The 17,844-nt window shown below is 33.9% G+C and overlaps 1 protein-coding gene across 8 annotated transcripts in view; it reads left to right on the plus strand.

Moving 5' to 3' along the window:
• The window catches only part of PHIP (pleckstrin homology domain interacting protein), a 146,893-nt gene that overhangs the window by 33,408 nt on the left and 95,641 nt on the right, over positions 1 to 17,844 (plus strand). For all 8 annotated transcript variants that reach the window (XR_002825583.1, XM_023740404.1, XM_023740405.1 and 5 more), the window contains 8 exons: positions 5,834 to 6,055; positions 6,351 to 6,451; positions 11,781 to 11,851; positions 13,262 to 13,362; positions 13,459 to 13,499; positions 14,220 to 14,318; positions 15,097 to 15,250; positions 15,697 to 15,831. Coding sequence is in view for 7 of the 8 variants with exons in the window: in XM_023740404.1 (XP_023596172.1) it covers positions 5,834 to 6,055; positions 6,351 to 6,451; positions 11,781 to 11,851; positions 13,262 to 13,362; positions 13,459 to 13,499; positions 14,220 to 14,318; positions 15,097 to 15,250; positions 15,697 to 15,831 (924 nt within the window). In the remaining variant the exon portion in view is untranslated. The remainder of the gene's footprint in view (positions 1 to 5,833; positions 6,056 to 6,350; positions 6,452 to 11,780; positions 11,852 to 13,261; positions 13,363 to 13,458; positions 13,500 to 14,219; positions 14,319 to 15,096; positions 15,251 to 15,696; positions 15,832 to 17,844) is intronic.

The following is a 17,844-nucleotide window of genomic DNA, read 5'->3' on the forward strand; positions in this document are numbered from 1 at the left end:
GGGCTGTGTGTTCTTTGTTGTTTGCTTGTCTGTGGGCACGCTACTTTTCACGTTCTTCTCCAATTGGCAGGATCAGTCGCTCAGGTATGGTACAGCACGGCAGGTCTAGCTGAAGAGGAGTTACCGGGACGGGTTGTTTGTGGTACTTAACTACAGCCACCAGGGCGGGTCGGTAATCCTTGCAGGGCAGGTTCCAGTAGGCCGTGCCTGTGCTGCTTGGTGGTGTGATGTTAAGCGTACGGTGCAGGTAGGCAGGATGGAGGGGGTAGATCGTGATGTGTGGAGCTAAGATGGGTATGGGAGAGAGGAGAGAGGAACAGGAGCCGAGAACATACAAACAAACAAAAAAGAGTGCTCGGAGAGCTTGCCGTTGGAGTGGAGAGATGAGACACTATGAAATGGAGAGAAAAAAGGGGGAAGAAAATAAAATAATGAATAATAAAAATCAGAAAGAAAAAAGAAGAGCATAGCTCTCAGGAATCCCACCGGTGAGGCTACGAGGTCTGGAAAAGTTTTTCCCAGGTGTTGAAGTACAGCCTGGCTAGGAGGTGTAGAGATACTCAGCGCCCGGAATCCAGGGGATAGGAAGAGAAGGAAGGTATAGAGAGACGAGAAACTGAGTTAAGGAGAAAGACAAAAAGAGGGAAAAGAAAACAAAACAAATAAAAAGAGAACAAGAAAATCCCCCCAAAAAATTGGAAAAGAAAATGAAACGCCCTCAGGGATCCACCAGCTGCTCTTTGGAACCCTAGGGGGCAGTTCTACTCCATCCTACAGTCTTTTTGAGTTGGAACTGGCAACAGCAATGTGTTGTTTGGTGAGAGAGAGAGAGACAGAGAAAAAGAGACAGAGAGAAAGAGAGAGACAGAGAGAGAGAGACAGAGACAGACAGAGAGAACACAAATCTTTGGTTTTTTCCCCTCCCTTATTCCACTACTTACTACAAAATATAAGATCTAAATGGGGCAAGTATGTTTTTGGCTGTACGCATGCTAGTTGTATCCTGTTAGGCACAAGTATGACTTTATAATTATTGGTGGAGCAGTGGTTAAAAGCCCTATCAACAACATCTAGATTGTTATTGAAAAGAAATGTCTACTTAATTTTCCCCTAGGCATTATAGTTTTGCTGAAATAACTCAAAAAGTTTGTCAGTTGAGGTCTTTCTAAAATCATGCTGTATAATTTTAGTAGGACTTTCACTAATGTGTAGAAATTTTTTCCTGCTTTTACTCCAGTGCATTTCCAAATTTTCCTTCCTGTTTTGCTCCAGCCTTTTGTCCCCTGCTTTGGTGGCCCAGTGGTTAAGAGCTATGGGTGCTAACCAAAAAGTCAGCATTTCGAATCCACCAGTCTCTCCTTGGAAATCCTGTGGGGTAGTTCTACTCTGTCCTGTAGGGTTGCTATAAGACAGAATTGACTAGATGGCAGTGGGTTTTGTTCCTCTTAGGACATAATCCTCAGATATTTGTTTTTGCTAAAGTTAGAATTATCTGATTTCTGTTTACTTCAGAATTTCTCTATTCCTATCTTACCCGTCTCATTCATATATCTTAGATATGTTAACATTTGGATTTTCTTTGATTGAAACATGATGAAGTCCTACTCTTTAGTTTATTGTTGACCTCATTAACATTTTTGGGGTGGAGGGAGTCTTGGAGGAAGAAAGTTCATTCAGATTCTGTTTTACATTTAAGAACAATTGTATCAATTTATCCTTCCACATTCATTTAAAACACATTCATTGTTCTTAGAAAAATGTTTTCCCAGTAAATTTTTCTTCTTTCTTAATTCTTTCCAATTATTTTTATGTATATTTTGTATTCCTGACAGTCACCTTAAAAAAAAACTTAGTTGAATTTGTGCTCAGATCGTCTTTAGTTTCAGATTTTCATAAAAGTAATTATAATAAATAATAATGCCTGAGGTAGAAATTGCTAGGGTTATTTAGAATTCTGTTTGAAATTCTGCCAGGTGTTTTTAGGACGAGGAAGGGTAGGGACAGCGAACTACTCCTACTCACTAGGTCATGGAAGAGGATAGTGGAAGTAAGAGAGAGATTTATCTGAAAGGGCAGTCAAAGTGTTCTCTCTGTAATTTTTTTTTAACTTTTTTTTTTTTAAATTGTACTTTAGGTGAAGGTTTACAGAACTAATTTCTCATTAAACAATTAATACACACATTGTTTTGTGACATTGGTTGCCAACCCCACGACATGTCAACACTCTCCCTTCTTGACCTTGAGTTCCCCATTACCAGCTTTCCTGCCCTCTCGTCCTTGTCCCTGGGCTGGTGTGCCCATTTAGTCAAATTTTGTTTTATGGGCTGTTTAATCTTTGGCTGAAGGGTGAACCCTAGGAGTAACTTCATTACTGAGCTATAAGCGTGTCTGGGGGGCCATACTCTCAGGGTTTCTCCAGTCTTTGTCAGACCAGTAAGTCTGGTCTTTTTTTTAGAATTTTGTTCTGCATTTTTGTTCTCCTCCGTAATTCTTTTCATTCAATTGTTTTTGTGTATTTATTTTGTATTTCTGACAGTCACCTTAAAAAAAAACCCTCTGTTGTGATCACTGTCAGAGCAGTCAGTGATAGTAGCAGGGCACCATCTAGTTGTGCAGGGCTCAGTCTGGTGGAGGCTGTGGTAGTTATGGTCCATTAGTCCTTTGGACTAATCTTTTCCAAGTGTCTTTGGTTTTCTTCATTTTCCCTTGCTCCAGATGGGGTGAGACCAGTGGAGTATCTTAGATGGCTGCTCACAAGCTTTTAAGACCCCAGGCAAAGTACAGCAAAGTAGAATGTAGAAGATTTTCTTTATAAACTGTGTTATGCCAGTTGAGCTAGATCTCTTTGTAATTTCATGAAAGAAAAGAAAGATTAATTGGGATAATACACACTCAGAGGAAAAAATGTAGATAATTTTTTTTAGCACTTGTCTAAATAGAATAAAATTTATAAGTTATATTAAATTGGTGAGATTACTAAATAATAAGCTCAATAGGAATGTAGTGGAACTTGTTAGATTTTAATTGGTGAATAGGTGCTGAAGGCTGACTTTACATTACAGGTTGCCACTGTGCCTTTCATTAAAACTGGCATTTTGGTCAAAAATTTGTTTTTTTCCTATTTGTGATCATGAAAAATATGTGAAGCACCTTCTATAGTAGAATGTAAAGCAAAGTTTCATTCAGATAAGAACAAAATGAATTACTGTATACCAGTATTCTGAAGCATAATGAAATATTATGATATTACTTTTTGTCATATGCTCTACCTGTATTAGCATACCCAAATTTTTATTTTTGTACCAAATGCAGGTCAGAGCCAAATATTACTTTAGTTTTTGAAGGTAATGTAATGAAATGAAGTGGCTTAATTGACTTGATTTGTGAAATTTAGTAATTGACAAATTGACAGTTGAATGAATGCTTTAAAACTTTTTTTTTAATTCAACTAATACCTAGCACACTTTTCAAGTGCTAGGTGGTATTGTCATCCAGATTTATTGAAGTCCTATCTACTAGAGCTCTTTCTTCACTTCCCACATACAATCAATGATATAATTCCCGTCCCTTTTATTTCCCAAACTGCTGTTTTAACCATCTCTTCTTACGTCTCTCTCTTATTATAGTCTCAGTTCAATCACTCATCCTCTTTGGCCTGTGTTAACAACTTTCAACTAGCCTCCTAGTTTCTACCCTAATTCACACTGATGCCAGGGTGATCTTTGGAATACATAAATCTGATCGTAACACTCACCTGCTTGAAATCTTTTAATGATGCCCATTACACACCATTCATTAGTATACCGTGTATGATTCTCCACAGTTTTTCCCTGACTACTTCTCCATCATGCCTACATATCACACTCTTAAGTGAGCTTACAGACTCCTTACAGTTCCCTGAACTTCTCTTTATTGTTTACATCTCCATGCCTTTGATAATACTTTTCTCTCTAGTTGCCATGTGGAATGTTTATTCTTTTTAAAACAATACTGAGAAGAAAATTACTACCAACAAAAGCAGTGATAGTAGAAAGTCCATATTTACCTTTTACCGTGTGTTAGACATTGTTTTAGCTTTTCACCTGCATTAACTCATTTAGTCTTTACAACAACTTATGAGGTAGATACAGATGAGAAAACAGGCACAGGAACGGTATGTAACTTGCCAAAGGTCACATAACTAGAAAGTGATAGTGCTAGATCATGAATCCAGATGTTTTCCCTGGAGTTTGTGGTCTACGCTACTACAACTGCATTGCCTCTTCATGCATAAGAGCTGTCTGAGCATCACTTCTGGGTTCCTTTCCAGACTCTACCTCTCCACTGCTCAGGAACAATGAACTGCTCCCTTGTTTGGGTCTTTACAGATAACAGTATAGCACTTAAGACATTTTATTGTATCTTTGTATCTCATCCTTGTATTCTAGTGGTTGGCACATAACTAGACAGCCAAATATTAATCACACGGAAATTGGATAAATTAATGCCTGAATCAAAGAATTTTAAAGGTGGAAGGAACCTTACAGACCATCCAATTTAACCTTATTTTATAGACAAACTGCCTAAAATTATATGAATGTGATGGGAATAGTAGATTTTAAGGTGGATAAGGTTTATTATTAGTATTTCTAAGTGGTTGGTAACCTATTTAATTTACTTCAAAGTTCATTCACTGGAACTGGCGTTACAGTTAGTTGGGAGTGTTCTAAGTAGTATTGATAGGATCTGATTCAAGGTACATCATTTAACATGTACTGTTAATATTGTGTTTGTGATCATTTATACCATATGTCATATCTGTATTATCAGTGTGAAGCAAAAAACTTATATTAGGTACCCTGAGTACTTTCTAATGAGACATACAAGCGGGTTTTTTTTTTTTTTTTCTTTTTAAGATTGGAAGGTGAGAAAGAATTCTAACATGCAACCTTAGTAAACTACATCTTTCAAAACATTTTTCTATTTTAATTTTATGCTAAAGACTAGAAAATGTGTCCGAAATATTCATCATTTTTTAATTTGGGGGATGATTATATGAGAATTAATGACACTGTTCTCTACTTTTTTTGTGTATTTGTATATTTAAAATTTTTATAATAATAAAGAAGCCTGAAAGTTGTAATATTAACTTTGACTGTATGAGTCAGAATATTTATTTCTAAATACAGCAATTCATAGGAAATTGTGGATCCTTTACAATTTCTTCCTGAATTTACACTGCGATAGCTAACAAGTAATTCATCTATTTTTCTTGACTTCATACAGATAGGATTAATTCTTTTCTGATAGTTGGTTTGGAATGATGTTACATGTAATGTATTTAATTGAAGATCAGCAGATGAGAAATTCATAATGTATTATGTTTTAACTTACTGGGAGAGAAAGCCCAAAATTAGCTTACCATCAGTTTTTTATAATAAAATAACATAGATAGGATTGGTCACCATCATATAGTATATTTATTTTGCAATTATAATTTTGTTTTGTTACTTTACAAATTTAAATTCTGTCACAAGATTCCAGATAATAGTTACCTTGGATGGATAGGTAGGGAACCATAAGTAAATGTTAGTCATTGGCTGCATCCTGCTTCTCCTCTTGGATAGTAGGTACACAGGTGTTCTTTATAAGTGAGTAAGTTAATAAAAGAGGCTTTTCTGGAGAAAAATTGCTAACACAAATATTTAACACTTTCATAACTTAATATAATTGCTTGGAAGTGTACATAACAGATAAGATTGTTTTTTAATCTGATTTTTTTTTAAAATCTGTGTTAAGAATTTGAATTAAAATTTTTAGGGTTGATGGCATTAATATCCATTCTTGTTTTAAGGGTTCTGATGACTGTCTTGTGAAAATCTGGGCAACAGATGATGGAAGATTGCTAGCTACTTTAAGAGGGCATGCTGCTGAAATATCAGACATGGCTGTAAACTATGAGAATACCATGATAGCCGCTGGAAGTTGTGATAAAATGATTCGAGTGTGGTGTCTTCGAACATGTGCACCTTTGGCTGTTCTTCAGGGGCACAGTGCATCTATAACATCACTACAGGTAACTGTGCTTTAATCTCTGCAAACTCCTCTTTGGTTATAATTTAAAGTAATTTTTAAGAAGTCACTTTTATAATCCTATTGTAAAGGCAAACCAAAATGAAGAAAGGCGTAGTCCTGTTTTCTTTAAAAATATGCGAACTTTAAATAACAGAATAATTGTGACTTTGGTTGGTTTGTTAGTATTTTCTGACTAAGTTATTATTAGTTGCTGTTTGTATGGTAAAAAGTGGATTTTATTATTTGGACTGTGTCAGTCTTGTAAAGATTTTTTTTTTTCTGTGATTGTGTTTCAGTTCTCACCATTGTGCAGTGGCTCAAAGAGATACCTGTCTTCTACTGGGGCAGACGGCACTATTTGTTTTTGGCTCTGGGATGCTGGAACCCTTAAAATAAAGTCAGTTCCTATTTTATTTCATAAGCAAATGTGATTAATGGTTGAGATTGCAAAAGTGTAGAGTAGTTGATAGGAATAATTTACTGTTTCTCCTTGATTAAAGACCAGAAATCTTTTTGGCTCTTCACTGAATATTATTGACCTTTTTCTTTTTTTTTTATATATGTATTTTTTGTTATTGAAAGTATACACAGTAAAAGATACACCGGTTCAGCAATTTCTACATGTACAATTTACTGACATTGATTACATTCTTCAAGTTGTGCAACCATTCTTACCCTCCTTTTCCAAACTGTTCCTCTCCCATTTTTAAATTCACTGCCCCCTAAGTTTCCCATCTACTCTTTCGAGTTGCTGTTGTCATTTTGATCCCAGATAGATAGTTCTTAAAAGAGCACAGTGCTCAAGGCAGACATTGTTTACTGTTTAAGCTAAACTGTTGTTTGGTTTTAAGACGACTTCAAGGGATATTTTTGGTTTAAGATTTAAAGATTAACTGATGGCAATAGTTTCAGGGGTTCTTCCAGCCTCCATGGTTCCAGAAAGTCTGGATTTCATGAAATTTTGTTCTATATTTTTCCCCTTTGATCAGAGATTCTTTGATCATAGAATCTTTGATCAAAATGTTCAGTAATGATAGCTGGGCACCATCAAGTTCTAAGTTCTAATCTCATGGCAAAGGAGGCAAGTGTTCATGGAGGCAATTAGCCACATATTCCATTTCTTCCTCTTATTCCAGATTGTCCTTGAGGCAAATAGACAAGTTGTTTTACTGACTCCTTTTATTTTTATGCCTTAATCTTTTTTCTTTCATGCTTCAAAGAAAGTTTTCTAATGTTAGCATTTTTATTTTTTCACTTTTTTCCTAGCCATATCTCTCTTTCTTTTAAAATACCGTTGTCTTATTATCACTTCTTTCTGTGTGTAATTTTTTAATTTATTTTTATTGATTGTTGTAGTTAAAGTGAAAGTTTACGTTTCAAGTTAGTCTCTTATACAAAAATTTATACATACATTGTTATGTAACCCTAATTGCTCTCCCTATACTGTGACAGCACACTCCTCCGTTCCACCCCTGATTTCCAGTGTCCATTCAACCAGCTCCTAACCCTCTCTGCCTTCTCATCTCACCTCCAAACAGGAGCTGCCCATTTAGTCTCATGTATCTACTTGAGCGAAGCACGCTCTTAAGTATCATTTTATGTGCCATGGTCCAGTCCAGTTTTTGACTGAAGAGTTGGCCTCGGAAATTGTTCTAGTTCTGGGCTGATAAGAGAATCCAGGGACCATGCTTTCCTCTAGTCTTAGACCATTAAGTCTGGTCTTTTTACTAGAATTTGAGTTCTGCACCCCACCCTTCTCCTGCTTCATCAGGTACTCTGTTGTATTCCGTCAGGGCAGTCATTGGTGGTAGCCAGGCACCATTTAGTTCTTCTGGTCTCAGGTTGATAGTATCTGTTTTATGTGGACAGTATGTTTTGATTCAGGACACTGAGGCCAAGAAAGAGTAAATGACTTTTCCCATGGTTTAAAAAAATGACAAGGCCAGGACTAGAACTTTTGTCCCATGCCATTTGGTCCCATGCTTTCTACACCATAAACAAACAAAGAAACATCCCCCTCAAGATGAATCCTACTGATGGCAACTGTATGTATGTGGAGTAGAACTGCATTCCATAGGGTTGTCATGCTGTGATCTTTTGGAAGCCAGATAGCCAGGCCTTTCTTCCAAGGCACTTCTGGGTGGGGTTGAACTGCCACCCTTTTGGTTAATAGTTGAGCATTTACGCATTTGCATCATCCAGGATTCCTTTCTATACCATACCTCAACTTAAGCTGGATGTAGTGAGGAGAGACAGTACTTTATTTGCCCCATAGGTGGTCTGTGAAGGAAGCAAACGTTCTCATTCAGACTAGAACGTATATTCCAATAACTATCACTGACTTCTGTTTATAAATTATCAGCCTAAGTTGAGTTATTTCATAAAATAATTTATGTATATCTTGGTTATTTTAAAACAGTAGGGTTTAGATAATTGTTTCTTAACTAAGATATGCTTCTTAAACTTTATGAACATTTCTCAAGAATGCTTCTTATGGTGGGCATTGAGGGGGTCCTGGCAGTTCAGTAAAATAATGAAACAGCTATGCTTCGTTTGGAAAAAAACTGTGATCAAAGACATACTGCTTTGAAGAAAGCAAATGGATTTCACCTTAGTTGCATTCTTAATATTTAAAGGCATTCTAATAGATATTTAGTTAAAAGTTGAAATCAATTATATTACTGATCGTTAGGACAAGAGCAATTACTAATTGTTCTTTGTTTTCCTTTGAGTATTTTTACCTCTTTGTGCACCTATCTGATTAGGGTACTTTTGTCTTTTCCTATCTTATGTCTTAGAAAAGAAGCAAGTGATTAGCAGTCTTCAAATTAAGAGAGCAGCAAAATGATTTTACACTGTTAAACTCTCACCTTGCTGTGCTTCTTAAAGATTACATTGCTAAGTACAATAATGTTTCATTTATTTAGATCCTAGAGAAGTGAGTTATTCCGTGTAAATGATTTTTCTTTATAACAGAACCTTTATATAGAATCACTCATAGACTCACTGCACTAACGTAATAGTTTTTTTTGCATGAATGTGCTTTTATATAGATGTAATTAGGGAGAATGTATGATTTTCAACCTTTCTGTATTTTCCTTAATATAGGCATTCTTGACATAGGCATTCTTGTCATAGGCATTTGTAATAATTTTAATAGCTGTATTATATTCCACTGAGTTGTTGTTCCATACTGTGCTAAGTGATTTTTCTATTTTTGGCATATAAGTTTATTCTAGTTGTCTGTAAGTAGTATTCTCTTTGTTATTAGAATTGTCCCTTAAAATATTTTAAGCCAGAGCTAGGCATAAAAATAAGGATAATTCATACTTCCCCTTAGAAATAGGCCTTGGGACACCTGTTTTTTCATTTCTGGATTTTTGTGTGGTTGGTACTGCCAAAAATTTTGTCAAGATGTGGATTTTTTCTATATTCATGTCATAGAGGCTTTAATTTCTAAGCAAAGGCAAAAAGTGTATTGTGTTGCAATGCTTTTGTATAATCTATTGAGAAAGGGACTTCAGCCACCCAGCTATATGAATTAATTGAAAAAAAAAATCAGTCCTATCAGTAAATGAAAGCAGCTTTAGAAAAACCCAAATCTCTTAATAAATTCACTTTTATACAGAGTTTATGTATATGGTAACAACTCCCACCAGTAAAGATAGTGCTTCTTAGATGGGTAATTTGAATGGCTGGGTGACTCAGAAGTTGTCTCAAGTTATCTCTGAGTAGGAGGCACCTGTCCTAAGCTTACTTAGATTAGGTATAAGGAGAAGAAGAAAAATAAACCAAACCAAATCAATTGATTTGAGTCATTTCTGACTCATGGTGGTCCCATGTGTTTCCGAGCAGAGCTGTGCTTCTTAGGGTTTTCAGTGGTTGTGATCTTTTGGAAGTAGATTGCCAGGCATTTCTTCCAAGGCACTTCTGGGCAGATTCAAACTGCCAACTTTACAGTTAGTGGCTGAGTGCGTAACTGTTTGCACCACTCAGGGACCCAATACAGATGATAATAATTATTACAAATTGTTATTAAGCACTTAGTCTGTCAAGCTAGCTGTAAGCAATTTTACATTTATTATTAATCCTTAACAACAACCCTATGAGGAAGATACTATTATTATCTCTAGGGCTAATGGGGAGAAAATGAGGCACAGGCAACTCACTGTCTGTTGGAGCCAGGATTTGAATACTGGAAGTATACTGTCAGAAGACCTGCTTAACCACTGTACCAAACTAAATAGCAGTTATTTATTGATGGACAGTTTAGAACTGGTTGTACCTAGTTAGAATACTAAAAATACTAATATTTTTTGAGTGCTAGATGTGTGCAGGCACTTTACATGGATTATACTAATTTAATTCTCCCCACATCTCTGAGATAGGTTCTGTTGTTATTCCCATTTTATAGATGAGGAGACATGACGTTCCAAAATGTTAACTTGCCTAAGGTCACCTATCTGATAAGTGGCAGAGCTGGGATTTGAACCCAGAGACAGTCTTAAGTCCAAGGTCCTGTCTGAAGATATTTCCTCAGATTTTCATATAAAAATAAATTCTTGGTGCCTGCTTATTTATTTGGTTTTTCTTTTTAAAAATATAATGTAAAATCTCTTTTTAGAATGCAGTCTGTATGAGTATTTGCACTTTTGGTTGTATAGTTCAGCTAAATGGTTAGTTGGCACTTACATGAGCAGTTTGCCAAAAATTAACAAAATGTACAGCTGTGATCCGTAAGATATTAATGAAAGTAGTGCATTTATTTGCTTTCATAATTTCAGATTAATTTACTTAAATTACAAGCAGTTTAATTTTGCTATGAATAAACGCTTAGACTTTACAAATGTTCTAACAAATTTCTATTTCTTTAAACTGTATTATGTTCAGCTATAATATCAGAACCTGTGAAGATTAAAAAAATTGTTACAGGTATTCTTTTCAAAAAAATTATATGCAAATTTATTAATTAAAAAAATTAACAAATACTTTCTATTGTGTTCTGTATCAATAGGAGAAGTTATTTGAAGATTATGTTTAAGACAGAATATATAATTAAGAAATCAGAAATATTTTATCAATACATTTTTTCCCCTAAATGTGTAACCACAAGACAAAAATTGCTCTGTGGCTCTAATTATGTTTGCATTTTTCTTCCCTAATAGTCTGAGGAAAAACCAGATCAAAATGTTAAGTAGAGCTTCTGAAACAGTCATTGCACTGTATGTAGTGGAGCTAGTATGATGACTGAAATCTATAATGTAATTTACTTTTCTTAATATGATTGATGGTAACAGTAAACATTCAGTGTCAGTATTATTAATATAAAATATAAAATCTGTAATACTATTATAGAAGTAATGTAAATATAGTGAAGTGTTACCTATTTTCTGTATATCACTGTTTCAGTTGAGCATTGTAGTTGACATAAGAGTCAGCTAGTCTTCAGATTTTGACTGGGATAAGTGTTTGGTGTGACAGTGACTTTGAGATTGTTCCATGTATGGATTGTTGTGTAACCAGGAGCTCTACGAAATCTCCATCTAGAATTTCCACAAGGTCTGCTGATCATGACACATAATGATTTCTAACTTGTTTTTAGGAAGGGAGCCATCTGTTGCTACTTATTTAATTTTGTCCTTCTGTGATTATTTTTTGAAACAGCTTATTTCTGGCATTACTGGTCCCTTTAGGGTATTTTTAATTGTTTATTTTTTGTATTATAGTCCAAGACCTGCAAAATTTACAGAGCGCCCTCGGCCTGGAGTTCAAATGATCTGTTCTTCTTTCAGTGCTGGTAGGGTATTTTTCCCTAATTTTTAACTTAAAGTTTTATATTGAAAGCTTCTAGTGGAAAACATAAAATTTTGGAAAATATTTACTGCTGTATTATAAATCATATTATACATATTCCAGAGAGCTATAGCAAATCAGAATGATCATAAATTAATTTAGAAATATTTGTAATTTGCTAGAGTTTAGCTTATAATCACACAACTAATAGTTTTCTTTCAGAAGACTAATGCTCTGATAGGAGAGAATATAATAGTTTTGAGATTGACTTTGTTAAAGAGAAGGATAAGTCTTTGAATAGTTGTTTCATTAAGAGATATATATTTTAAATCTAGCTTATATTTCCATGGATTTTGGAGATTTCCCATAGCTCAGTAAAATAAATGTAATTGATATGTGTACCTTTTAGTTACTTTGCACCAAATTGTTTTTTTTTTTTTTAAAGTAGGCATGGCAATGCTGATATTCCAGTTATGTTGTGAAGTTTATGGAGCAGAATTTTGAATGGGTGATAGGGTCTTTTGATTTGTTTTACTTGTTTTTTCTAAAGTAGTTATGATCTGGGAATCTAAAGTAAAGTGACAAGAAAATAAAATGAAACATGAGAAATAGCATATTGATGAAGGGGCTGTGTTTTCCCCATATTAATAAGTAAACATCCTGAGTTTCTGACTTCTAGGTTCCTAGTGCTACTGACATGAGGACAGTTTTTCTTGTAGTGGTAACATAAATATAGGCAGTGTCCATGCATTCAGAATATTCTAAATTTATGCTCTCCTTTCACAGATAATCTGTTTGATATGTTTAAAAGGGGTTCAGTACATAGATCATTTAACAAAAGTATTAAATATTTAATTATATACAAGCACTGTTTTCAACACCATGGGAGAATATTGCTCTTCAGAGGAAGTAAATTGTATATACAAATAACTATAATACAGGATAGAATGTATGTGCTACAAGACAGTGTCCTATCAGAGGAGAGAACTCTCATTCGTTTGGAAAGTTTGTAATGACAACATACTCAGCTGAACTTTAAAAAGTTTGATAGAATTTTGACAAGTGGGAAAAAGGGGCAAGAGGGAGATTTTAGCAGGGTGAAAGAATGTCTTCTAGTGAGTATGCCTGATAATTTTAACATGGTAAGATTATATGTAATCACTTAGTGAAAAAAGTTGTTTAGAGCAAAACTTCACTTCTGTAAATATGAAAAATTCATCTTAGTGCTATATTAGCAAATGTTTTTCTTAAATTCAGGCTAAATGTATTATTTAAGAAGAATAGGAGTGATTTTGGAGTAAAATATTAATTGTTTAATATTTATTGTTGTAATGCTGTGTGTATTTTATGTACTAATTTTCTGTGATTTTGAAATTGTGTTTTACTGAGAAATGTTTGCTGTTACTCCTCATAGGTGGGATGTTTCTGGCCACAGGAAGCACAGATCATATTATTAGAGTTTATTTTTTTGGATCAGGTCAGCCAGAGAAAATATCAGAGTTGGAGTTTCATACTGTAAGTATTGGTTAAAATAATTATATGAGTGTAATTTATGTGTGCCTGAAAGTTCATATTCAGTATCCTTTTTTTTGTTTTTCTGTTTATATATAGGACAAAGTTGACAGTATCCAGTTTTCCAACACTAGTAACAGGTAAAATTTTGTGTTTGTCAAATTTAATTCCAATTTTAAAATTATGAAATAACAATAATTCTAGTAGTGGTCAGATTTTGGTGTTTTATAGAAACTGACCATCTAAAGTAAAGATCTTGACCTTTATATTAAGCAGTCTGTAGCCTTTGAAACAAAATAAATAAATAAATAAATAAACCAAAACCATTGCCATAGAGTCAGTTCCAACTCGTAGTGAACAACAGTGTATTTTCTGTACTTACCAAAGTGTGGAGTAGCTTTTGATGGAGAATGAAAATATATCACAGTGTAATATTTGAGACAGAACTGTTGGTTGATAATAAACTTGCCTGATACTATGTTAAATCTTCCATGTTCTTATTTTAAAAGGAAGTAAAGCTATTTTAAGCAACTGGAGTAGAACAAATTAAGTTCTTTAATATTGGAAAGAAAACCAGTATCTTCCCACTGGAAAACATCAATTGTATTTCTAGGGTAGTAAATAGTGGCCTTGTATCACTTTTCAATGTTAATATAAAATTTTTAAAGCCCATAAAATGTCAGAAGTTCTTAGATCTGCAGAGAGTATCTTATAATCTCTATTGTATTACATTGCTGTGTAAGTAAAGATGAATATTATCTTTTTTAGTATTTTTTTAAAAAATAGAACTCTGGAAAAAATGAATTTTGGTAAAGCTTGTGACTTTTTTTTCCCTCTGGTGGGGGTGCCTCTTAATATAGGTTTGTAAGTGGGAGTCGTGATGGTACAGCTCGTATTTGGCAATTTAAACGAAGAGAATGGAAGAGCATTTTGTTGGATATGACTACTCGACCAGCAGGGTAAGAGATCAAATTTGAAATACTACATAGATCATTTGAAGTATGCTATATTACAGGTTGGAGCAACTCTCAGCATATAAAATCATATACCATAATTCAGGTTAAAATGATTACTTTTCTGCAATAACTAGAGGTGCTCTTGGAGATGAGAGGCATTGATTTTTATGAAATGATTTTTTTGCCATATATATGAGAAGACCTGCTACATTAATGTTTTTTCACTTCAATTTTGTTAAGGGAACAATGATAGCAATGTAATAAGAATAAGGTGTAACTGTTTTCATCGGAAACCAGAACATGTAATGTTCTGTCAAACACAGGGTTACCATGTGGTTTTCTCCAGCCTATAGAAATTATATTACAGTTTGCAACTGTTTCTTTGGTTTTAATGTTTTGTTTTTCTCTACTTGTATTTGCGTGTAGTAGTCTCGGATGGGAGAGCAGAGCAGTTAGCACCCATGACCACAACTATAAAGGGTAGAAAGTGAGCAACATGATACAGAGTTCCTGGATCTGTGTAGTTTTATAGCAGTGATATTTACCCAAGGTCATCTGTTTCTGGCAGCCTAGGAGAGCTAGAATCATAGGTTTCCTTATTCAGAGCAGTGATTTTTGCCATCATTCTGTGTTGATTTTAACTGTTCTCAATTACTGCTAAGTGATAGTTATTCATGCTAGTGAATATAAATGTAAATTATAACAAAATACATTTAGTTTTTGTCATACTACTATTTTAATCAGTTCTGTCAGTGTAAAATGCTGCCTCCATCACTTTCAGCCAAAACCTTCAAGGAATAGAAGATAAAATCACAAAAATGAAAGTTACCATGGTAGCTTGGGATCGACATGACAATACAGTTATAACCGCAGTTAATAACATGACTCTGAAAGTTTGGAATTCTTACACTGGTCAGCTAATTCATGTCCTGATGGTAAGAAAAAAGACTAGTTTTTATTTATTATAATTGAAGTCGTCTAATGGAATATTCTCATTAAGGATTAAAGTCTTTTATGTTAGCTTAAAAGTCTCACTTGCTAGGTGAGTAACCAGGCTCTGTGGGGGATTGATAAAAATCTAAAGATGCAGTTAAACAGGTTTGGCTTAGAAATATATTGTAGATCTTAGCTGTTTTTTGGGTAGTTGAGCTTATAATAATCTCATGTTTCACCAGTTGATGGCTTAGCCCTAGACAGTGATATAGCTCAGTTTCATGACTGTTTACACATACATAAATTCGAAGTTTTTTGCCACTTTCATAATTCTTAAAACTCATATTCTATAGATGTTCGAAAGTTGCCGTATTGGTTTTTTTTGTTTTTGTTTTTCCCCCCCTTTTTTACCTGTTTATAATCATTTGAAACTTCAAAAATATTTCAGGGCCATGAAGATGAAGTATTTGTTCTTGAACCACATCCATTTGATCCTAGAGTTCTCTTTTCTGCTGGTCATGATGGAAACGTGATAGTGTGGGATCTGGCAAGAGGAGTCAAAATACGATCTTATTTCAATATGGTAATTATTAGTCTCTTCATTTTACAGTTGTTAAAGATTTGGAGACTTCTTGAAATAGGTACTCACATATCACAAAGGAAATCCATTTAAGAAATGGTTCATACATTGTTTTGACTTCAAATTTCTATCAAAAAAGATTTATTCCATACATTTATTAAGATGCTAAATTGAAAGAAAGTTAATTGCACATATTATAATGTCTGTATATTGTGATAACTGGTTTATTTTTAAAAGTAGTTTTTGCAGTAGCTTAGATGAGAAACGTGGAAGTATGATGATACACTATAATAAGAAAAAATGTTTGAAAAACCACATGGAGGAGTTATAAATAAATGTTTACTGTGCTGTTATACTTTATTCACACTCCTCTAGTGCAACAGAATTTTATTCAAGTACACTCATTTTAAAGTTAAAGCCAAAGAATCAGGCATTTTTGCCATTTATCAATTTATGGTATATTAGATATTTACTTGGATTTAAGCCCTTTTGCCTCCACATTTTACTTGTTATGGTTTAATAGCACCATTGTGCTGTGTTTCCATATCTCTCTAGTCACTGTATGAAGTATAAAAAGCTCTTCAAATTCTGCTGTTTTCATAGCCATGTTCTTTTAAATCCACTACTTATATATCAGGGGTACCTTTTAACAAAACAAGAAAAACATGTCTTTCTACTGGTTTGGCATGTTTAGATTTTTAAAACAATCAGTTACAGAAACCGTTAGTAATAAATCATCAAACAGTACAATTAATAGTTCTGTAGTCTGAGTCATCTTGCAAAAATAATAGTTTATTTCACAGAACAGTTATTGGTGAAATATAATTTGTGAAAAAGTTACTGAAACTGTTACGATGCTTGGATGATTTGTGAAAAAATTACTAAAACTGATATCCTTGGTTGATAATCATAATACAGTTACTTTCACCTAATAAATAAAAGATAATAGCAAAGGAACTAACTTCAGTTGTCTTTATGGATATGCCTTACTATACATAAGGTGAGAAATAAGCATAGTTAAATGCTCACTTTTCTAGAAAGACAGTATTAATATTTTGAGGGACAACTGTTTAGGATGGATGGATTTCCTTTGTGATTGTGTGTATATAGGAGATACCTTTTTAAAAAGCACATCCTTAAATATTCTGGTAAAGAATATTTCTTTTCTCCTTTTCTATCCTTGTGATGCTGGTTTGTTCGTTTTTGGAACATCTCTGTTGAATAAGGAAATCAGTCATTTCTCATGTTGTTTTTATAGCTTCGAATGGCAACTAACAACAACAACATGCATACTATTAGTGATTTATTTAGTAATTTCATATTATCAAAGGACATTGCTGTAGTGGTAGAGTAGAAGGAGAGTTTTCTCTCATAATTTTACAGTGCTTTCACCTTTTAATTAAAGGTGAATTTTTCCTCATCAGGTAAGTTGGTCACGCTAATGTTCTCCTATTTGCATAGATTAAAAAAAAAAGCATCTAGATATTTAAGTGATTTGCTTTTGGACCATTACAAATTAATGATGTAATCTGGAGTAGAAGTCACCATACTATATTGTATAGTCTTTGATATTAGTTAAGGGATTGGTTACATTACTGCTTTAGAAAATTATTAAGAGTTTTAGATGAAGATATTTTTTCAGTTCTTTCTGTGGATAAGGGATGGAAAAAGTTCTACAGGGAAGAAGAAACAAGTTTATGTCATAAGTAAATATGATGGTATCCATAGTATTTTCAAACTGAAAAGAACAAAACAAGAACTAAGAAGGATTAAAAAAACACATCCCTGCTTTTAAAACAGAAAACCAGTTAACCCTTCATCATATTAAAATAAAGATACTCCCTTTAATTTTTTGCATGATTTTTAACGGCTTCCAAAATGCTTCAACATATATTATGTCATTTGGGTCTCAGGTAAACCTTGTAATATAATTAGGGTCGATTTTATTATCCCTGGTTTTATGAATGGACTGTGTATTAAAGAGATGAAGTGCTCTGCCCAGGTTTACCTAGGTAA

This window comes from Trichechus manatus, unplaced genomic scaffold (assembly GCF_000243295.1).
Source record: "Trichechus manatus latirostris isolate Lorelei unplaced genomic scaffold, TriManLat1.0 scaffold00154, whole genome shotgun sequence".
NCBI lineage: Eukaryota > Metazoa > Chordata > Mammalia > Sirenia > Trichechidae > Trichechus > Trichechus manatus.